The 19,506-nt window shown below is 31.5% G+C and overlaps 2 protein-coding genes across 3 annotated transcripts; one reads left to right on the plus strand and one right to left on the minus strand.

The window, feature by feature from the left end:
- Positions 1-23: 23 nt before the first annotated feature.
- LOC114882816 (dnaJ homolog subfamily C member 13) lies at positions 24-11,047 on the plus strand. 2 transcript variants are annotated; one of them, XM_029199877.2, is made up of 18 exons: positions 24-400; positions 535-802; positions 1,160-2,005; positions 2,299-2,742; positions 2,834-3,244; positions 3,342-3,907; positions 3,990-4,905; positions 4,993-5,349; positions 5,430-5,621; positions 5,699-6,211; positions 6,547-7,125; positions 7,215-7,644; positions 7,735-8,017; positions 8,103-8,316; positions 8,396-8,581; positions 8,669-8,809; positions 8,883-9,123; positions 9,195-11,047. In XM_029199877.2, the coding sequence occupies exons 1-18, from the start codon at positions 333-335 to the stop codon at positions 9,308-9,310; spliced, it is 6,771 nt and encodes a 2,256-aa protein (XP_029055710.2). In that variant the 5' UTR covers positions 24-332; the 3' UTR covers positions 9,311-11,047. The 2 variants fall into 2 exon arrangements, with proteins under 2 accessions (XP_029055710.2, XP_029055711.2); XM_029199878.2 differs by having other exon boundaries at positions 25-400; positions 2,374-2,742.
- A 70-nt stretch (positions 11,048-11,117) lies between these two features.
- Positions 11,118-19,247, minus strand: LOC114882817 (tyrosine-protein kinase receptor torso). Its single transcript, XM_029199879.2, has 18 exons — positions 18,932-19,247; positions 17,237-17,282; positions 16,389-16,534; positions 16,173-16,299; positions 15,926-16,030; positions 15,754-15,824; positions 15,253-15,412; positions 14,973-15,139; positions 14,460-14,589; positions 13,892-14,028; positions 13,460-13,694; positions 12,937-13,109; positions 12,720-12,807; positions 12,567-12,632; positions 12,294-12,367; positions 11,885-12,099; positions 11,423-11,560; positions 11,118-11,304 (listed from the first exon to the last, which is right to left on the minus strand). The coding sequence occupies exons 1-18, from the start codon at positions 19,061-19,063 to the stop codon at positions 11,124-11,126; spliced, it is 2,391 nt and encodes a 796-aa protein (XP_029055712.1). The 5' UTR covers positions 19,064-19,247; the 3' UTR covers positions 11,118-11,123.
- Between the last annotated feature and the right edge of the window lie 259 nt (positions 19,248-19,506).

A 19,506-nucleotide genomic window follows, 5' to 3' on the forward strand; every position in this document is an offset into this window, starting at 1 on the left:
ATCTAGAAACAGCTGTTCGTTAACACCCCCGAACATCATGGCTGCTCCCAGTCTGATGGAGCCGTCGAAAGTGACATTTGTCGGTTAAAATGCGATTATACAGTGCCTAATTATCATTCGTCTCTACGACGAACGTAAACAACGTGCACGTGGTTAAAACATACTTTGTGTTGGTTGTGGTTACCAATTTAGAAATGACTTTCGTATGATCACATTTCAATTCGTATGCGAATGTCCCTCCTACGCCATTTATCTTTTACAAACAATAACCAGTGTTTCGTTAAAGTATTATTGAAAATAGCAGGCACGTTACATTATCAGGACATGTTACAATGATGCCGATAAAGGATAACCAGGATGTGGCATGCTTTCTGGTCACCAAACACTCGTGGAAGGGGAAGTAAGCGAAAATTATTTGGATCTGAAAGAGGGAAAAGTTTCATTAGATTCAAATTCTATACTATGATGATTTATAATTAACACTATAATAATCTAAATATTCAATAAAAATAGTATTTAATTTTTATTTAATAGGTATAAACGTATTTTTTCGATTGGATCCATGGGTATTACAACGTATAATCCCACTACATTAGAAGTCACAAATAAATGGGAATACTCAGATTTTATAAGCGTGCAACCAACAAATAGAAATCAATTGGGTTCTCATGAATTCAGTATAACAATGCGTAAAGAACGTAAAGTTGACAATATGAAATTTAGTTCAGAGTATAGAGCTCATTTACTAACTGAAGCTCTCAAGTATAGAAATCAATTTGTTGAGAAACCTAAAGAAATTTTGGTGAGTTGAATCATGTTCTTCATACAATGATTGTTAAACTGAATGTTACTGAAATTTAATCATAGCTCTTATCAAGTTAGCCATATGGTTACTACGTAATAGGCTTCAGGTGTGATAGTAGTTAATCATTGCCAGTTATCTATATAGCCAACACAACTATGCTGATTTTTATATTATGATTTTTTAAATATTTCATACCACTATTAATCACTTTTACTGGCAATTTATTGCTTTAATTAATCTGTTTTGTATTACATTATAACTAAATAAAATTTAAATAGTCTTTTAATGTGGTATTTTATTATTTATTTTTAAATGAATTTAATCAAATCAAATTAATATTTATACTTTTCCTAGAGGTATCAAGCTTATAAACATCATTGGTCTGACACAAGATTACCTGTTGTACTAGAAGTGACACCATATAGTCTTGACCAATTAGATCCAGCAACTAATATGGTGTTGGCTAGTTATTGTTACAAAGATTTTGAAGGAATTGCTACAATGAAGGATTATCCTAATGGATTTGTAATTGTATGTGGAGGATTCGGACGTTTACATCTTTTTGCTTCCCAACATATGGAAGAAATTAAAAAAAAGCTGCTGGAATCAGCTATGAATAACTTAGGTATCAGCATAAAAGTTTTGAAAGAACCAATCAAACTAGACGACTTTACTGCTCAAAGATTGGGAAAGTTTAGTGGTGATGAACATATAACAAGTGTGTCAGAATTCACTGTTCACAAATATTCACCTAGACATATAGATCCTCAAAGAAGAACTCTTTGTCTTTCGGATACTTGTTTATTGGAGAGAGATCCTCAGACATATAATGTTTGTACTCTTAGACCTTTATCAGATGTTTTTGCTTTGATTCGTGATAATGAAAATCCACAACTATTTACTATACAATACCTTAATGGTCAAACACGTAGTTATACTGCAACAGACAGAGATTCTTTATTAGCTTCCTTGTTAGATGGTGTTAGAGCATCTGGTAACAGAGATGTTCATGTTAGAATGTATCCAATAACTAGAGGGAAACGACTTGGACCTCTTAACTTACCTGTTGATGAGGAAGTTGAAACATCTCATGTCAAGTTTCTTCAGCAACCTCCAAGTGGACGTACCTTTGCCGAAATCTTGGAAAGATTTAATGCAAACATTCCCTACAGTGGTCTTAATTATTCTATTACACAAGATGTAAGATATATTTAATACAAATTTAATAATGTATATGCATAATATTAAATATAATCTTGCATTCTTATTTATTACTTGAAGGTGTAAATTGATACAGTACATTAAAGCGGTGATGGTCCATTGAGATGCATTAATATATATTTATAATGTAAATAAGTATAACTATATTTAACTAGAATAAAATAAAAGCTATATGAAAGAAAATTATTGATCTTAAAACCAAATATATATATTTATTATTAATGGATAGATAGCATAGCAAACTGAAAAAATATTTTCTTTTTGTTGTCTAGGCTGTTGTACCGCTTGAATGGACTGTAACAACGTTACAACTTCGAGTATACCATATGATGAATAACTACTTACAGGGTCTTTTTACCGAAAATAAAGATAAAATTATTCTTGGAGCTTTAAATGCACTGGTTAATAAAGAATTAGAAACAAATGGGGAAATAGAAGCACAGTTTCATGCTTTAAGAAGATTGGTCGCTAGTAAAATTGGTTTCACTGCATTTACAACTCTTCCTGGATTTAGAGAAGCTATTGGACATAAAGTTGTAAAAGCTCTGAAAAGACAAGATTTTGGTGTAACACAAGCTGCTATAGATTGCATTTGTGCTCTTATGCAACCTATGCACGATGATTGTGATTTGAGACAAGAACAATTAAATAAAAGTAGTCTTCTGAGTAGTAATAAATTCTTGGAAAGTTTGCTGGATATGTGGATTAATCATATTGTAAGTTCTTAAACTTTTAATTTTTTCTTTTTAGAAATAATTTTGTTATTTATATATTAATTTAATATCATTATTTTTGTAAATATTTCAGAATCATGGCACAGGTGCTTTGGTAGTTTCTGCCATGCTTGATCTTCTAACATTTGCTCTGTGTGTACCATATAGTGAAACTACAGATGGCAAACATTTTGACAACCTCCTAGAAATGGTTGCTGCAAGAGGGAGGTCTCTTTTTAAACTGTTCCAACATCCTTCTTTAGCTATTGTCAAAGGTGCAGGATTAATAATGAGAGCAATTATCGAAGAAGGAGCTCCTGAGGTTGCAGCAAAAATGCAAGAGCTTGCTCTTGCTGAGGGAGCTTTACCAAGGCATCTGTTAAATAGTCTTTTTACTATTGGTACTGATGGTAGACTGTTAACGCACAGACAGTTATGTAGGCATCTTGTAGGACTTTGGGTAACAGGACATCCTACAGCTATGGGCCTGTTGAAAAGGATCATGGTAAATTAACGTTATTGAATAAATTTATAATATCATTTTTTGATTTAATTACGAAGATGAAAATAGCTAAGTTTGTGTTCATTGTGCATTTGTACAGCCAATTGGTTTATTAAATTACTTAGACTCTGACGAGAAAGTGCCCGATTCGTTTCTCGAGAAGGAAAGATTAAACAACCGTGATAATTTAAAAATAGCTATAGATCACGCATCGAAAAATAAGAAAAGTCCACAGTGGATTGCGATCGAGCGTCAAATGCGTGTAGTTGAGAAACATGTTGAGCATGCTCTTCAACATTGGGGGGCTAGAATTGGTATCGAGCGCAAAGAGAAAATCAAAGAGCGTCCCATAGTATTGCGAAAACGCAGAGAAAGGATCAAGTCAGAAGCAAATTGGAATTTGTTTTATTATAAATTTAATCAAGATCACTCACTGCCGAATTTAATTTGGAACCATAAAACACGAGAGGAGTTGAGAACAGCGCTTGAAAATGAAATTCGCGCATTCAGTTCTGACAAAGATTTGGCAGGTGGGACATTGATAGCCTGGAATCACAGAGAATTTGAAGTACAGTACCAATGCCTGTCGGATGAAGTGAAGATTGGCGATTATTATTTGAGACTTTTATTGGAGAAAGATAGCCCAGACAGTCCAATAAGGAAATCGTATGTATACAATAATTTTACTATCTGTTTGTTTTACAGTACAAGTTACAGTACAACTAACGAATTACTATTTTTCTTGTAGGTATGAATTTTTTAATGACTTGTACCATAGATTCATATTAACAACAAAAGTTGAAATGAAGTGCCTTTGCTTGCAAGCAATGACTATAGTATATGAACGATATTACGAAGATACTGGTCCATTTTCGGATACAAAATATATTGTAGGAATGCTGGAACGTTGTACGGATAGAATGGAACGCGATAGACTAGTTATGTTCATAAATAAACTTATACTACATAGAAGAAACGTAAAAGATATTATGGATCAAAACGGAGTACGCACATTAGTAGATCTTTTAACTCTGGCTCACTTACATACATCTCGAGCTGTTGTACCTACGCAAACCAATGTAATAGAAGCTGGTCCTCAGCAACAGCAAATTATGGAAAAAGAATGGTATTACAATGATGGGGATCAACGAAAAGGTCCTATTAGTTTGAAAGACCTGAAAGAGTTGTATATGACAAATCAAATCACATACAAAACAAAAGTTTGGGCACAAGGATTAGATGGATGGCGGATGATCTCACAAGTTCCGCAGTTAAAATGGACGTTAGTCGCGAGAGGAACACCAGTAATAAATGAAAGTGAATTAGCAACCTTAATTCTAAATATTTTAATCAAAATGTGTGAATATTTTCCAAGCAGAGATGTTGATGACGCGGTAATCAGACCTCTACCGCGCATGAAGCGGTTACTATCTGACCTTCAGTGCCTACCTCATATCGTTCAACTTTTATTAACTTTTGATCCGGTTTTAGTTGAGAAGGTAGCTACTTTATTATGCGAAATAATGCGGGATAATGCTGACGTTTCGAAAATTTATCTTACTGGTGTATTTTACTTTATATTAATGTATACTGGTTCCAACGTTCTACCAATAGCAAGATTTTTACAATTAACTCATACGAAACAAGCTTTTAGAAATGTTGATGTAAGTCCGCGGCATTTACTTTTATTAATTGTGATATAAATCAGTTACTATGCGTGTTATTTTAATATTTACTGTTAAATGTTACAGAATGTGTCATCAGATATTATGCAACGTAGCATTCTTGGACAACTTTTACCCGATGCGATGGTTAGTTACTTAGAAAATCATGGTGCTGAAAAGTTTGCGCAAATATTCCTTGGTGATTACGATACACCCGAAGCTATTTGGAACGCTGAAATGAGGAGAATGCTTATCGAGAAAATAGCGACACACATCGCAGATTTTTCTCCAAAATTAAGAAGTCACACCATGGCTAGATATCAGTATATTGCTATACCTGCTATACGATATCCACAATTGGAAAAGGAATTGTTCTGTCAAATATTTTATTTGAGACATCTTTGTGATACCGTCAGATTCCCACAGTGGCCTATTCCTGAACCAGTAAGTCAATGACGAGTATCTTTATAAATATTTATTCCTAACTTTCTTTTACCATATTTTACATTGCAATACTTAATCAGGTGAGGTTACTGAAAGATGTATTAGATGCATGGAAAAAAGAAGTGGAGAAGAAACCACCATTAATGACAGTGGATGAAGCTTATAAAGTTCTTCAGTTGACAAATGAAAAACAACATAATGAAGCTGAAGTTAGAAAATCATATTATAAACTCGCACAAATGTATCACCCTGATAAAAATCCACAAGGCAGGGTATGTAGATATTAGTTATTGTTAATGTATCAAAATACTGAAATCCATGTTTATTGAAAACTGATTTCTATTTGTAGGATAAATTCGAAGCTGTTAATCAGGCATACGAATTTCTATGCAGCCGTAGTTGTTGGTCAACTGACGGTCCAAATCCTGATAACATAGTGCTTATTTTAAGAACACAAAGCATTCTCTTCCATAGATATTCTGATGAACTTAGACCTTATAAATACGCCGGTTATCCGCAATTAATCAAAACAATTAAATTAGAAACCGACGATGAACAATTGTTCTCAAAATCTGCGCCACTGCTGGCTGCTGCCAGCGAACTTGCATATCATACAGTACATTGTTCTGCTTTAAACGCAGAAGAACTTCGCAGAGAAGGAGGACTAGATGTTCTGTTAGAGGCATATACGCGATGTGTTTCCGTTTTAAATAAATCGAGTAAGCCTACTGATATAGCAGTGCAAGTGTGCATGCATATCACTAGATGTTTCTCGGTTGCTGGGTCGTTTAGAGGCTGTAAAGACAAAATTATTGAATTACCACAACTAGTTAAAGATCTCTGTAGAATATTACATTTCAAGGTTAGTGCACATATTTCAAATCTTCATTTTATTAATATCTTTAATTCATTATTTTTCAAGTTTAATGAAATGGAATTGGTAGCCAATTGATTTGAAACTTAGTAAAATGAAATTAGGGTAAATCTCAACTTTTACAGTTAGCACATTTTTGAAATATTGCTTGTTCCCAGACATATATTAGAACAAATAGTAGGCTTCTTTTGATTAAGGGTAGACTTCTATCATGCTCGCTAAGTTAAATCCCAATCGGCCACCAACACCATTCGATAAAATATCCAATTTACATAAACTGATTTAATTCTTTAAAAATGAAATTATTACTTATTCCCTTACAGCATTTAACAAAGTTATGTTCAGTGGCCACAGAGTGTGTCTCATCTCTTGCCACAGACAGTGTATTACAAATGCAACTACTACAATCTGGTGCTCTATGGCATTTATTGTTATTTATGTTCAATTACGATTATACTCTAGAGGAAGGAGGTGTTGAAAGAAACCAAGAGGAAAATCGTCAAGAAGTGGCAAATAATTTAGCTAAACTAGCAGTTAAAGCTTGCGCTAGGTTGGGTGGTTATATGACAGGAGAAAATGAAACGCCTGTTAATCCTGTCACGGTTGCTGCTTTAGAAAGTCTATTAACTCCTTATCTTGTGAAACAACTTGCAAAAGATAAACCAGAGGAAATATTGAAAATCCTCAACTCTAATTGCTCAAATCCATACTTAATTTGGGATAACGGTACAAGAGCTGAGCTGAACGAATATTTGGAAATTAAATGGCAAGAAAAATTGAATGGCAGCGACATTTTGGAGTACGATTTCAGTGATTTTAAATATAGCGCTCATGCTGATGAACTTATTATTGGAGAAATATTTGTGAAGATATACAATGAGCAACCCAATTTTCCAATAGAGGTACTTTTATCCCGCATAATAATTATTATTTAAAAAAAGGGGAAATTTATGAAAGAGTATGATCATTTAATCATTATACAATTTTTCAGAATCCAAAAAGTTTTACGATCAATTTACTCGACTTCTTATCTGAATCGTCGAAATTCGTATCGTCGGTGGGAAATATAGCATTAAACAAGAAAGATCAAGAGAAACTGGAACATATTGTTATGTCTCTGGAAGCTTTAAGGAACGTAATAAAAAATAATCCGGGAATCGAATTACAATGTATAGGACACTTCAAGTTATTATTCGGATTTTTAAGTTGTAATAATTTTAAATTGATTCAGAAAAGCGCACTGGAAGTAATTAGTAATGTTACAAAGAATCAAGAATGCGTTGACGATATCGCGGCGAATGAAGTTATAGTGCATTTGTTGTTAGCTTTAAACACTTTAAAAGAATCTCAGCTACTTGCACTAGAAACGTTGTACGCTCTTATGAGTTCTACGAAGATCGTGAAAGAAGCATTATCTAAAGGTAAATCAGTATCAGTGAAGTTTTTACATTACAGGAACACATGTTCCTTTTGCAATACTTGTTTCTAATTAAACTGTATGAAAATTTTAGGTGCTGTTGTATATGTTCTTGATCTATTTTGTAATTCAAGTAATACTCAGATACGCGAAGCAGCAGCAGAACTACTTGGTAAAATGTCGTCTGATAAGTTAGCTGGGCCAAAGGTGAAACTAGATCTGTCGAAATTTTTACCTAGACTCTTTAGCGAAGCTATCAGGGATGCTCCTAAACAATGTGTACATATGTTTGAAACGAAACATGAGAATCCTGAATTGATCTGGGACGACATTGCCAAAGCTAGAGTTTCAAGGATTGTAACTGAATTGAAAGATGAGTACGTGCCAATCTGATTTTGAATGATTAATAATTTATATAAAAGAAGAAATTATCTTAACATACAGTAATAATTTTTTTTTTAGATATTACACATTGCAAAGAAGAAACCCTAATGCAATATTAAAGTTACCTGATACTCAAAGTAATATTGATATCGCAACAAATGAACCTGTAGTTGGAGGTGTATATCTTAGATTATTTATAGCCAGCCCTGCGTGGGCTGTTAGGAAACCTAAGGAATTTTTAAATGAACTTATGGATACAACATTGGCATTCATGTCTAAAGAGAAAACTGATGTGAGTATAATTATTTTTAATTTTAGTATCATTGAGTAGTATTATATATTTTATTTTATTTAATTATACTTCCATACAGCCGGATATGTTGGAGTTAACGACGCAAGCATTAGTATGTTTACTACAAGCACAACCAACTTTAGCAGATCAAGTTCCATCATTGGGTCACATACCTAGACTTTGTCGACAAATGGCAATGCAAAACAATCAACCATCTGTGTACAAAACTGCAATACTAATACTTCATCAATTAGCTACAAGTGAAGTGAGTTTCATAACGCACCTTTCACATTAAATAAAATTCAATATTTATTCGTATTCATATTAAATATTCGACCATATTTTTTTCTAGATCTGTATATCTTCTATTTGTCAAACCGAGTGTATAAGTCCATTAAAACATGCCATGCAATCTAGACGAGACATGATAGCAATAGCATGCGAGACGTTAAATAGACTGTTTTCAACTAACGAAGACAGATTAATAAAACAGGTAAAAGATCTTCCAATATAATTTAGCAGATTACATTTTTTGTTTATATTCATGCTATTTATTTTTTGAATAGGCACTGGATGCTGAAATGGTACCTTATTTGTTAAATATATTGGAAGGACGGTTGGATGTTATTGAAAATCCTGCAACAACTAAAGCCCAAATAGTTAAAGCATTAAAAGCCATGACTAGAAGCTTATTGTTAGGAGAGAAAGTGAATGCTATACTAGAGAAATCAAGTGTCTGGGCAGAATATAAAGATCAACGGCATGATCTATTTATTTCTAACACAGCCAATTCTGGATACCTTACTGGTAAGATGCTAGTATTTTATATTTATATTAAATATTTAAATAAATACTTAAATATACATTATGATACCTAGCTGGAACACCGGTATCTGCTGGTTATTTAACGGCCGGTCCAAGTACCACTGTAACCACCGGTCCACCACCAGTCGACAAAGAAGATAGTTTAATTAGTAGGAACGATAGTATCTGATATAGATAGCATCGTAAGTAAAAAATAAAAAATAAAAACAATAGGCAACAAGAATGCCAGGTTTGAAAATTCCTATCAGTGAAAGGGTACTGATATAAAGACTACATTGCCTGTGATTTTTGGCTCCTTTAAAGTAAGGAATTTATGAATCGAATAATGTTTTTCTTTTGTTAAATTTACATTTATATTAAGATTATCCTAATACAAAGATACTTTTTATTACGCTATATAGACAGATTGTATAATTACGTAGGGTACGTCATTCTTTACAGGCGACATCAACGCGTGGCAAAAGATAGTATTCAATGAAAGTCTATTACTAAAAAAAAAATTTTTTCTAGGAGAAAGAAGCCCTTCGAATCAAATCTATCCCTTGTCAATTCTAGTTTCATTTTTGTAATTAGCAAACCGTTTCCTGACATATTTTAAAATATTTGTAAAATTAGTCCAACTTTTCAACTAGAGTTCCATGCATCAAATGAAGTTTTTTATTACTCCAATCACTACCACCATTACATAAAATGAGTTAAAAATAATATATTGTATGTCACTTAAATAATATATCTTCATGGACTGATAGCATTTTTTCGATATAACAAAATGCTTTCACATCTCTCTCAAGAATCATTAAAAAATTCGCGCCGAAATCGAATCCATTTCACTATTTCAAACAGATTTTTAAAAAAGTATACAATTTCTTTATTAATGTTTGTATACTTTCTATGGTTATCGATATTTTTTTTTCTCAACGAGCTTTCCAAAAAAACAACTCTATAAATCTTGATATATTATTACGAAATGTGTTTAAACGAACATAGTCTTAGAAGACTAGAGAAGTTGTACAATTTAAACACAATGTTTACCCATTACGTTCTTTTCTCTTGAAATGTTATATACATATTATAATTGTACTTTGTTATGAATCGTTATTTTTTTTTCTTTTTTCTACGCTTAAGACCGATAAAAGCGTTAAAACTTCTCGGAGATACTAAACGAGGATCTATCGAATATGGAGTAGATTCCATAAATAGAGGAGTTCCTCTTTTTCATATCAATTTCTAGTATTCTAACGATATCCGCAGCGAGATCGGGCGAACATACGTAGAAGTTAGGGATACAACAAGAAAAAACACGCATCGTCCTTCTTGGTCTTTACCATCCACCAATTGTAATACACTTTTGCTACTCCGAATCGACGAGTTGAGTGTCAAGAATCAAAGAAAGGAAAAAAAAGAACGACAGTTCCTGAGTATAACAAGCATCTTAAGAAACTTGTATATTTGCAATAATATCAAAGCGGACAACCGAGTTCCTCTTTAGATCCCTTCCGTTTCCGGTGTATCTTCCCTTTTCTTGTACGCTCGATTCGTCGATCTATCCTTCTTTTAAAAAGATTAAAGATGCCGAACGATTTTATAGTGGAAATATATAAAAGAAAATGAAGCGAAACGATCGATTGTAATAATTCAGAAGAACAAACCATAAAATGATTGGCATGGATTTCAGTGTGCTGTGTGTAATTATTGTTATTAAACAATGTCGAGTAATTGTATGAACAAATATTATATGGCAGAGCCTTAGTTATTTTTATGTATCTGCGCCTGAGTTCTTAAGGTTGAGAGTAAGATATTGTAAATACACGTATATATATATATATTATATATATATATATGAAAGAAATTATGCCACAGATTATTGTACGTATAATTAGAAAATAAAATGATTTTGCACACGGTATAATTATTATCTGTGAATAAATCATGCGAATGTATTACGCGACCATTAAAAATACTTTTTTCTTTTCTTTTTTTCTTTACGAGTGATTACTATTGGACTCGCGGTGCTGTTCTTGAGTATCATACAAAATTTCGTCCATGTTCAGGTACTTATTGCCGGAACGGTGACAAAGCAGTTTATCTATGCTCTCTTTTAATTGAGTGAACGTAGGTCTGCTTTGAGGTCTTACTGTCCAGCAAGAGAACATAATATTGTATCTGTCACGAACGATATTAAATATTTTTTTTTTCATTGTTAAAGTTTATGCAAAGATTAAAAGAGAATATTGAATCAGTTTTTGTTTTAAATGAAAATACCAATGAAAATTGTACATACAATTCCACGCTACAGCTTATAGGTCGTTCCATTCTGTAACCAGACTTTAAAATCTTCAGGATGGCTTTTGTTGGAATATCAGGATAAGGAAGAGCACCCATGGTTACAATCTCCCATAACAAAATGCCAAAGGACCACCTAAAATATAAGTAAATGTGTTAGAAGTACACTTAATATTCTAAATACCTGTCCTGAAAAAAAAGACAGAATTTGTTTTTAGAATCTTCCTTTTTAAAATTAGGGTGGTTTTCTTTAAAATGAAGTATGAATTTTATTTATTTATTTTTTTTTTTTTCATTATATTTAGATGGAGATTTTTATAACAACATAATGTATAAAACATAGAGTTGAGTACAGTGTTATTAAAATTACCAAAAGTTCGTTGAATTTTTACAAGATGTACTAAATTAAGTACAAGTAAAGAGTTAATGATGTTAATGGTAATTTATTAACGAAGCTTACACATCGCTGTGAGTCGTATAAATTTGATGGGTCAAAGCTTCAATTGCCATCCACTTCACAGGTAATTTACCATCTCCTTGCTTTCGGTATAAATTTTCTTGGTAAACATCACGACTCAGACCAAAATCTGAAATTTTCACTACCTTGTCTGCGCACACCAATATATTCCTCGCAGCTAAATCACGATGAACTATTCGATTCAATGACAGAAATTCCTGTAGGAGTTTCGTTAATAATTAAAATCAATTGGAAGTTTTTCAAACTTGTACATATAAGTTCTAGAATATTATTTGTTTTATTTTTCGAGATTTAATCTATTATAAGTTGACGCGAATTTATTGGTACAACACAAATTTTATATAAAATTCTTGCATAATGTAAAAAAAAAATGAATGAAACAAAATTATACCATTCCTGTAGCAATTTGCCTCGCAAAATTCAACAAATCGTTTGCTGTTACAGTTTCCGTATACTGCGCTATATCTGTAAAGAAAAAGTCAAATTATTACATTTACTAATTATAACCGATTTTCCTTTTTAATTATTATTTATAAAGATATTTCATTAAGTTTCTCCTGTCATGTCGAACTGAGAAACGTAATTCTACTGTTTCGAACGTTTAATTTTTAATGATGATATAACTGCTTATCTTTTGTTTTTTCTGAAAACTTATGATAATTACCTTGTTGAACGTCGTATAAACGGTTTGTAATCAGATGAACGTTTTGATAATTGTGCTCTTTTCCACCTAATTAACATGAGAAAGATAAGAAAATATATGCGGTCAGATGTTCGTGATAGTTCGTAATTCCACGAATGAACAAATAATAAATACCAGAATTCTTCGAGATCGAGAACGAATCTCCGTCGAATTTAAAGCGCGCTTTATGATTAAACGCAACGCTTACCATATTTTGCCATATCTGAAAATCGTTTCAAAGAATCACGTGAATTTACTTTTTTTTCAAACGATCAAAATAATCTTCTATAACCCGTAAAAAGGTCACTGTAAATAAAATTATAGTAATTTACAATTATTATTTTGAACTTACTGTTCTTAAGTATGTTTGCAAGTCTCCTTTGCAACAGTACTCCACTACCAACACTGGTTTATTATTCAAAATGCAACAACCAATCAAGGACACTATATTTGGATGTTGACCAACAGCTTTCATAATCATTATTTCTTTATGGAAGTTTTGTAAATTTTCCACGCTTGGATTGTCTATCGTTTAAATAACAAATTAATGCATTGTTTCTTAAAAATAAAGAAAGAAAGTTCTAAGGTACCATGAGTGTTAAGACTTATTAGATTGTAGTATGTGAAATTGTCAATATTAAATTAATTGACGATTAATTACGAAACGGAATTTATAATTTAACGCTACATTGAGAAAAGGCAATCGATATTTTAAATAGATAAAATCTAGAATTTCTTATTTGAAAAAGCAACATTTCCATTTTGATCTACAAAAATGACAATATCATAGTGTACAACCCAATATTTATCATTTCTGTAATAATTTTATTATTGTATATTATGATCGTGTTTTTAAAAAATACTATTCGTTCTACCTTTCAACATTTTAACCGCAACACTGGTGACATTATCATACTGATCTTGCAAAGAGCCCAATCTTACAATTCCATAAGCTCCGCTTCCAAGTATACCTTTTAACTTTAATAATTTTGGACACAGCTCAAATTTGTCGTTCATAAGTGGCATGTTGTTCGTCTCATTGTCAGCATCGCAACTTTGATGCAACAGTTTCTTGATGCTTTCTATCGGCACATCTTTCTGATTAAGATTCTATGAAACAAACATTTTCAAGTATTACTTTGGTCGTTAATGACCGAAAAATTGATGCAACCTTAAATAAATATAATAAAAAAAAATAAAAGTATTACTTATTAGGCTTTAAACTCAATAGGCTTGAATTATTAATTATAGTTGCGTTGATTAAAATATTAGTATTTGTAAAAGTTTATTAAAATTCAACGTCTCACCTCAAAAGACGCACATTTCATGGCGAATTTTTTATTCTTCTGTTTATAATGTTGTAAGTATGTCATCCAAATAATAGCGAAGAATATGATTGACATCACAATGCCAATAATAAGTTCACGATAGAATTTACTTAGGGCTGGAGCGGAAAAAAGGATTCACAGTATATGTAAAATTATTTTAACGATAATGATTGCTTGTCCCAACTAATTATAAGTATGTTGAATTTACCTAAATTCAAAAAGATCATTATATTTTTCGAATCAAAGAGTTTCTTGTTTTAATTTTTGTACTAGCAACTGGCATTACGATTACATTGTGTTATACTGTTAAAAAGCGTTAATAGAGCTACTCTAGAATATTAAAAAATAAGAAAAAAAAAATTTTAATAATTAGATTTTGTGTGGTTAATCGTGTTAGTTATAGATCAGTTTCTTTGTTTTGAAATGTTATACATATCAAGCTTTAAATTGGCCCAGTCGCCAGAATTATTACTCTGCATTTGATTTGAGTTATACTTGATCGATTAGAATTAAAAAAAATAATAATAATTGTATTAAGTAGACACACTTGCGTATTCATTGTCGAGAGACTTAATAATAGTTACTACTGAACTCCTTCCCCCCAAAGATTCAGCTATGATTTCCACCTCGTATTGGAGACCCAATTTTAATCTTTCGAAACAAACCTCGGTTGTGTTCTATAAAAGATACGATAAATTTTATAATAAAAATTATATGTTACTAAAACATCGAAGACCTTTCTTTATCAAATATCAGAGTAAACAAAAAATGAAGAAAATTAGAGTTAATATTATCACGGTAACTAATAAACTATGGAAAAGATTTTTTGTCGACCCCTATTAGACAATTTTATTATTGTTGCACCTAACTTATTTGGCCTACCACCCCTTTTTCAGATACAAAATTTTTTTCTAGAACAAACAAAAATCGACAGAAATGTCAATGCAATTGACATTTCAATATTAATATCGTCAAAATTAAAATGTAAAGAATTTCTACTTTCCTTATATCGCCATTTTCTCTAGAGAAGCCTGATTTGATCACGAGTATACCTACTCACCCCAGGTACGCTCTTCTCGTAAAGCTCAGTGTTGTTCCTATATAAATCAATCTGTATCGTGTAATTATCTGGTTCTAATTCAACTGTATTCCAACGAACCCAAACATCATACAATCCCTGGTAACGATAGATATGTTCCGCTCGTAACCCTTCTACTGGTTCTGGGGCTGAAGCACATATCATTCACGATTTACTATTTTCTAACGAATCTCAGCAATTAGCAATAATCAATTCCAATAATTAATATTAGCTATTTAATCGATGATTAATGCACACTCACGGCAAAAGGTTAGATCATTATAATATTCTAAACATGTAAGCGTACAGAATATCGAGACTTCGGGGCTTTCTTTTTTATTCTGTTTGTTAACCGATCGAATGGATACACTGTAATTCTGATCCACTTCTAAAAAATCTAAGTTAAATTGAAAATTCGTTGGCTGTAAAATAGAAAGCACGGTTTTATTACAGATTTTAATATTGATTACAGGATGAAAGGGTGATTCTTATGTTAAACACTAGACGTATGCGAAAACCTGAAAATTTCGGGTACTCGATACTCCGACCGGATCGAGAATTATTTCGGTCAATTCGGAGTTCCCGAAATTTGGAGAACTTTGTTGAACATGACCGTGAATTAAAAAAAAAAAACTATATTTAAATTACTTTGAGCCGACTAAAACAACTTCCGACCTGATTCAGGTATCCGGTAGCCGAATTTTTTCAGCTCTTATAAATAATGCTGATTCAGACCATAAAAATATTTTAATAATAACGTTACCCTATCGATCTCAAAATGCACCAAATGTATTCCTCCGTCCCAAGTTACCACATAGTAACTGCAACTTCGATCTAAAAAATATTAAATTGTGCTAATTATGATAAATAAGTGATACTATGGTCCATCCAACGAGATGCAAATTCTATTGTAGAGAAATAGGATGTTATTATACCTAAAGCCGGTTCAAAAACAACTTCGGCATGTAGGCCGCGTGTCTTCTTGTCAGGTTCTATTTTAAACAACGATAAATTTTTCACGGGCAATGGCTCATAGTCAGCTGAAAATAATGCAAGATGTTAGATTCCGATGTTTAATGTGAACATTTACCCCTAGTAAAGTCTGGATCACTATTAACCCTAATTGACTGTGTTCAAGAATTAAATAAATAAATAAATGAACGGGTGAAAATAATAAATTACCCGGATAAGTAAAGAACCAGTCTGAAACTTCCGGTTGCCAGAGTCCTTCGTGCGTTAAATTGTACAACCGATATTGATAATTGGCGTTTACTGTCAAATTTGTAAACGTTGCCATATTTCCCTTCACCTGGAAAATGAAATTTTTCACTTTCAAGGGTTAAGATTTATGACAAATTAAATTATAGCTATGTAAAAATTGAATGAATTTATTTTAACCAATTTCGGGGGATTCCGGGTGTAATTGGACAAACTTTGTTCAATCAAGTAAAACCCAGGATTGAAATTGATCATCATCAAGTCCCCACCGGTGCAATGAAGAGTTACGTTCGCTTTGGTATATTTGTCGTCAACCTGTGGATAAACTACGGAAGAAAATTTCTTTTTACATGGAATACGTCATAATAATAGGCGATTTATCAAGAAAATACGGAACTTTTAAATATTTTCATTGACATAGATCGCTGTTGGAAGAAAAGCGTTACAGGATAAAAAGCTTCGAGGTCATCTTTATTTTCATACTTTACGATCAGTATTTGATTTATAATTATTTTTGTTTTTATTATAAAATCTTTAAATTTTGTTCAAATTAAAAATAGAGGTCAAATAAAAAATCAAGCATATGTGATAAATACGAACAAAAGAAAATATACAGACAATTGCTTAACAAGTTTACTGATCCGTCCTTTTTCTTCTTTTATCAACAGGATAAAATGTATCCAGTCTATCGAAGGTCGCATCAAATTCCCCGTCTGTTTCTTCTTTTGACTTACAACGAATGTGACTCACAACAAGTTTATAAAAATAACTTAGGGTAAAAATGTAAATCGTATTCAGAACACTCAAAACAGAATTTATCATTCTAAGAAATCATACTTCCGACTTTATATATAATTTACGATATTTATAAAAGTTTCATCAAAGTATATAGTTAATTAATTAAATTAACTTCAACTTGAGATTTCATTCAGTTTGATTATAAAATTAAAATCAAATTATCAATTAATCCATTAAGTCAAGTTTGATTTCTTTGGATAATTATTGCAATATAAAATCACGGTACTTACAATCAATTTCGTTTGGATAATCATTGCAAGCGTCCACGCATGTTTCCTAGAAAAAAAAGCATTGCAGGCTATTGTTAGTTTTTTGGTTTTAAAACAAAAAAAGTGTTTTAATTGATTGGTAAACTTGACACCAATAATTTTATGATCAGTTTAAATATTTATAACGATCAGTATATAATTAAACCTGTTCAACCGGTAATTTGCGAAATTACAATAGTTGAATAAATTAAAATTGCAATAGTATATTTTCAGGGTAAAAATATAATTATATGTGCTAATTAATTTTCCATTTATTATTTCTTTACTTTTCCAAATTATATTAAATTTGAAAGATATACATTCTCGTCCATGGGTCATGGGACACCTTACCATCTTCGAATAAATCTGGATTAGATTGCAGAATCAGTTATCTATTTCATACGTCGTAATGGTAATAATGTTGCTTATGCATAATTCCAAGCACCCTTTTAGAATAATTACAAATAATCTGGAACAAAATGGAGAGCTGAAATTAATGCAATTAAAAGCTTTTGAGATTTATCAAACATGTTCGCCAATAAAAACAAATTTTAGACATATTTGGAATAATTCTAGACAGAAATTCAAGAAATTGGCAAAATTAATTGACCGTTATCGTAAAATTAGGAATGTACTATAGTGATTAAAAAATGAGTGTCCCATGACTGATGGAGAATGTATAGTTGTCTTAATGTTAAAGTGTTATATCATTCGCTATCGTCTCAAAATAATAGGTATGATTTTAAGAGTAATTTTTGAAAAAATATACAAAGTATAAGAAAATTCCGAGAAAAGCGCTGTTAATTGGCAGCGTAAATTCTGTTCAATTAAATTCGTGTTTTATTTTTGTTTTGTATCAAAACAAAGAAAACGGAAAGATAAAGATAGCAATGGAAGAATATCTTTCAGAACAGTTTCTTACTTTCTTATGAAAGTCAAAACTACGATCACGTAAACTGCACGTACAGCTTATAGTGGTTATTTAGAATTCAAATGAAATTCGCGAATTTTGCATCTTCAGTTTTAAGTATAGACCAACTCGGTTATGCGTCTGTCTGGAACAGTTTCTGATCCCATGTAACGTGAAATCAAAGCTTATAAACGTTAAAATACGTTTTACCCTCAAAATTGATACAATAAGAAAAAGAAATAATTAAAATTTAATAGTTTGAAATGAATTAAGATTCTGTTAATCAATTTCTAGTAAAATTAATTTTGGAACCTTATTAAGAATTTTTATAAAAAAGTATTTTTATTAAAAAACAAGCGATTAGCACATTCACATAATAAATACAAGTATATATAACGTATCTTCTTCTCAATTTTATAATAAATTAATTTCATTAGATGTTTAATCATAATTTTATTTCATTTCCGATTGCAAAAACTTAATAGAAAACTACTTTTTTTAAATATCACTGTTTCAATATTTACGATAAAAGTACCTTGTATTAATGCGAACGTGAAGGAAGAATAAATTTCTAAGATAAACACGTAAAAGCTGAGGAAACACGTATCTTTATACGTCAGTGAATATATTAAAGAGCGATTAAACAACATACCGGCTGACAAAAAATGATGGCTTTTTTTAATTGCATAAACTTCGATTATTCTCGTATTTAATCTTTTACATTATAGTATAATTAAAAAATAAATAAAATGCAATGTTTTACTTACATTCGAGCAAGATGATAGACAGTCGATCAACAATGAAACATTGTGCAAAGAAAATCCATACGTAGAAGTCGCATAAATAATCAGTAATTGATATATCATATACATTGTTGTGACTCGAACCCAACTAATCATATTGCAGTTCTTTTTAAATTAGAAAACTTCTCACGATTTTCTGATATTTTCTTATTCTTTCACTACGTACAACTCGAAATTTAGAATGGAATTAAAAGTCTTGAGTTTATGTATCATTTATGTATAACGCGATGCACTGGTGTCTTCTTCGTTTAAAAAAACTAAGATACTTTCGATCAGTACGTGAACGTGTTCACGTTTGATATCGTGCAATCCTTTTAGACGAACACTATAAGGCACCCCTACCTCTTGATTTTTTGTGCAGAAGAGGTGGTACCTCGATTGGTCCCACTCCGATCCTTTATGTTTCTGCAAGTTACCTTTGCTACGAAAATGACACACAAATGTCGTAATTTGATTACTTGGAAAATTTGTGGAAAAGTTCAATAACAGTCTTGAATTAAAATCTTTGAAAAATCAAACGGGATAAAAATTCCTACTTT

Source organism: Osmia bicornis, chromosome 15, assembly GCF_907164935.1.
Source record: "Osmia bicornis bicornis chromosome 15, iOsmBic2.1, whole genome shotgun sequence".
Classification (NCBI taxonomy): domain Eukaryota; kingdom Metazoa; phylum Arthropoda; class Insecta; order Hymenoptera; family Megachilidae; genus Osmia; species Osmia bicornis.

Bases quoted from the DNA above. Each gene is read 5' to 3' on its own strand.
- LOC114882816 (XM_029199877.2), top strand. From the start codon at position 333: ATGATGCCGATAAAGGATAACCAGGATGTGGCATGCTTTCTGGTCACC. The intron at 803-1,159 runs GTGAGTTGAATC...TACTTTTCCTAG, and splicing joins AGAAACCTAAAGAAATTTTG to AGGTATCAAGCTTATAAACA. The intron at 2,743-2,833 runs GTAAGTTCTTAA...TAAATATTTCAG, and splicing joins ATATGTGGATTAATCATATT to AATCATGGCACAGGTGCTTT.
- LOC114882817 (XM_029199879.2), bottom strand. From the start codon at position 19,063: ATGATTAGTTGGGTTCGAGTCACAACAATGTATATGATATATCAATTA. The intron at 12,368-12,566 runs GTAATTATCATA...TTTTCTTTACAG, and splicing joins TTTATACGACGTTCAACAAG to ATATAGCGCAGTATACGGAA. The intron at 12,100-12,293 runs GTATAATTTTGT...AAACTCCTACAG, and splicing joins GGCAAATTGCTACAGGAATG to GAATTTCTGTCATTGAATCG.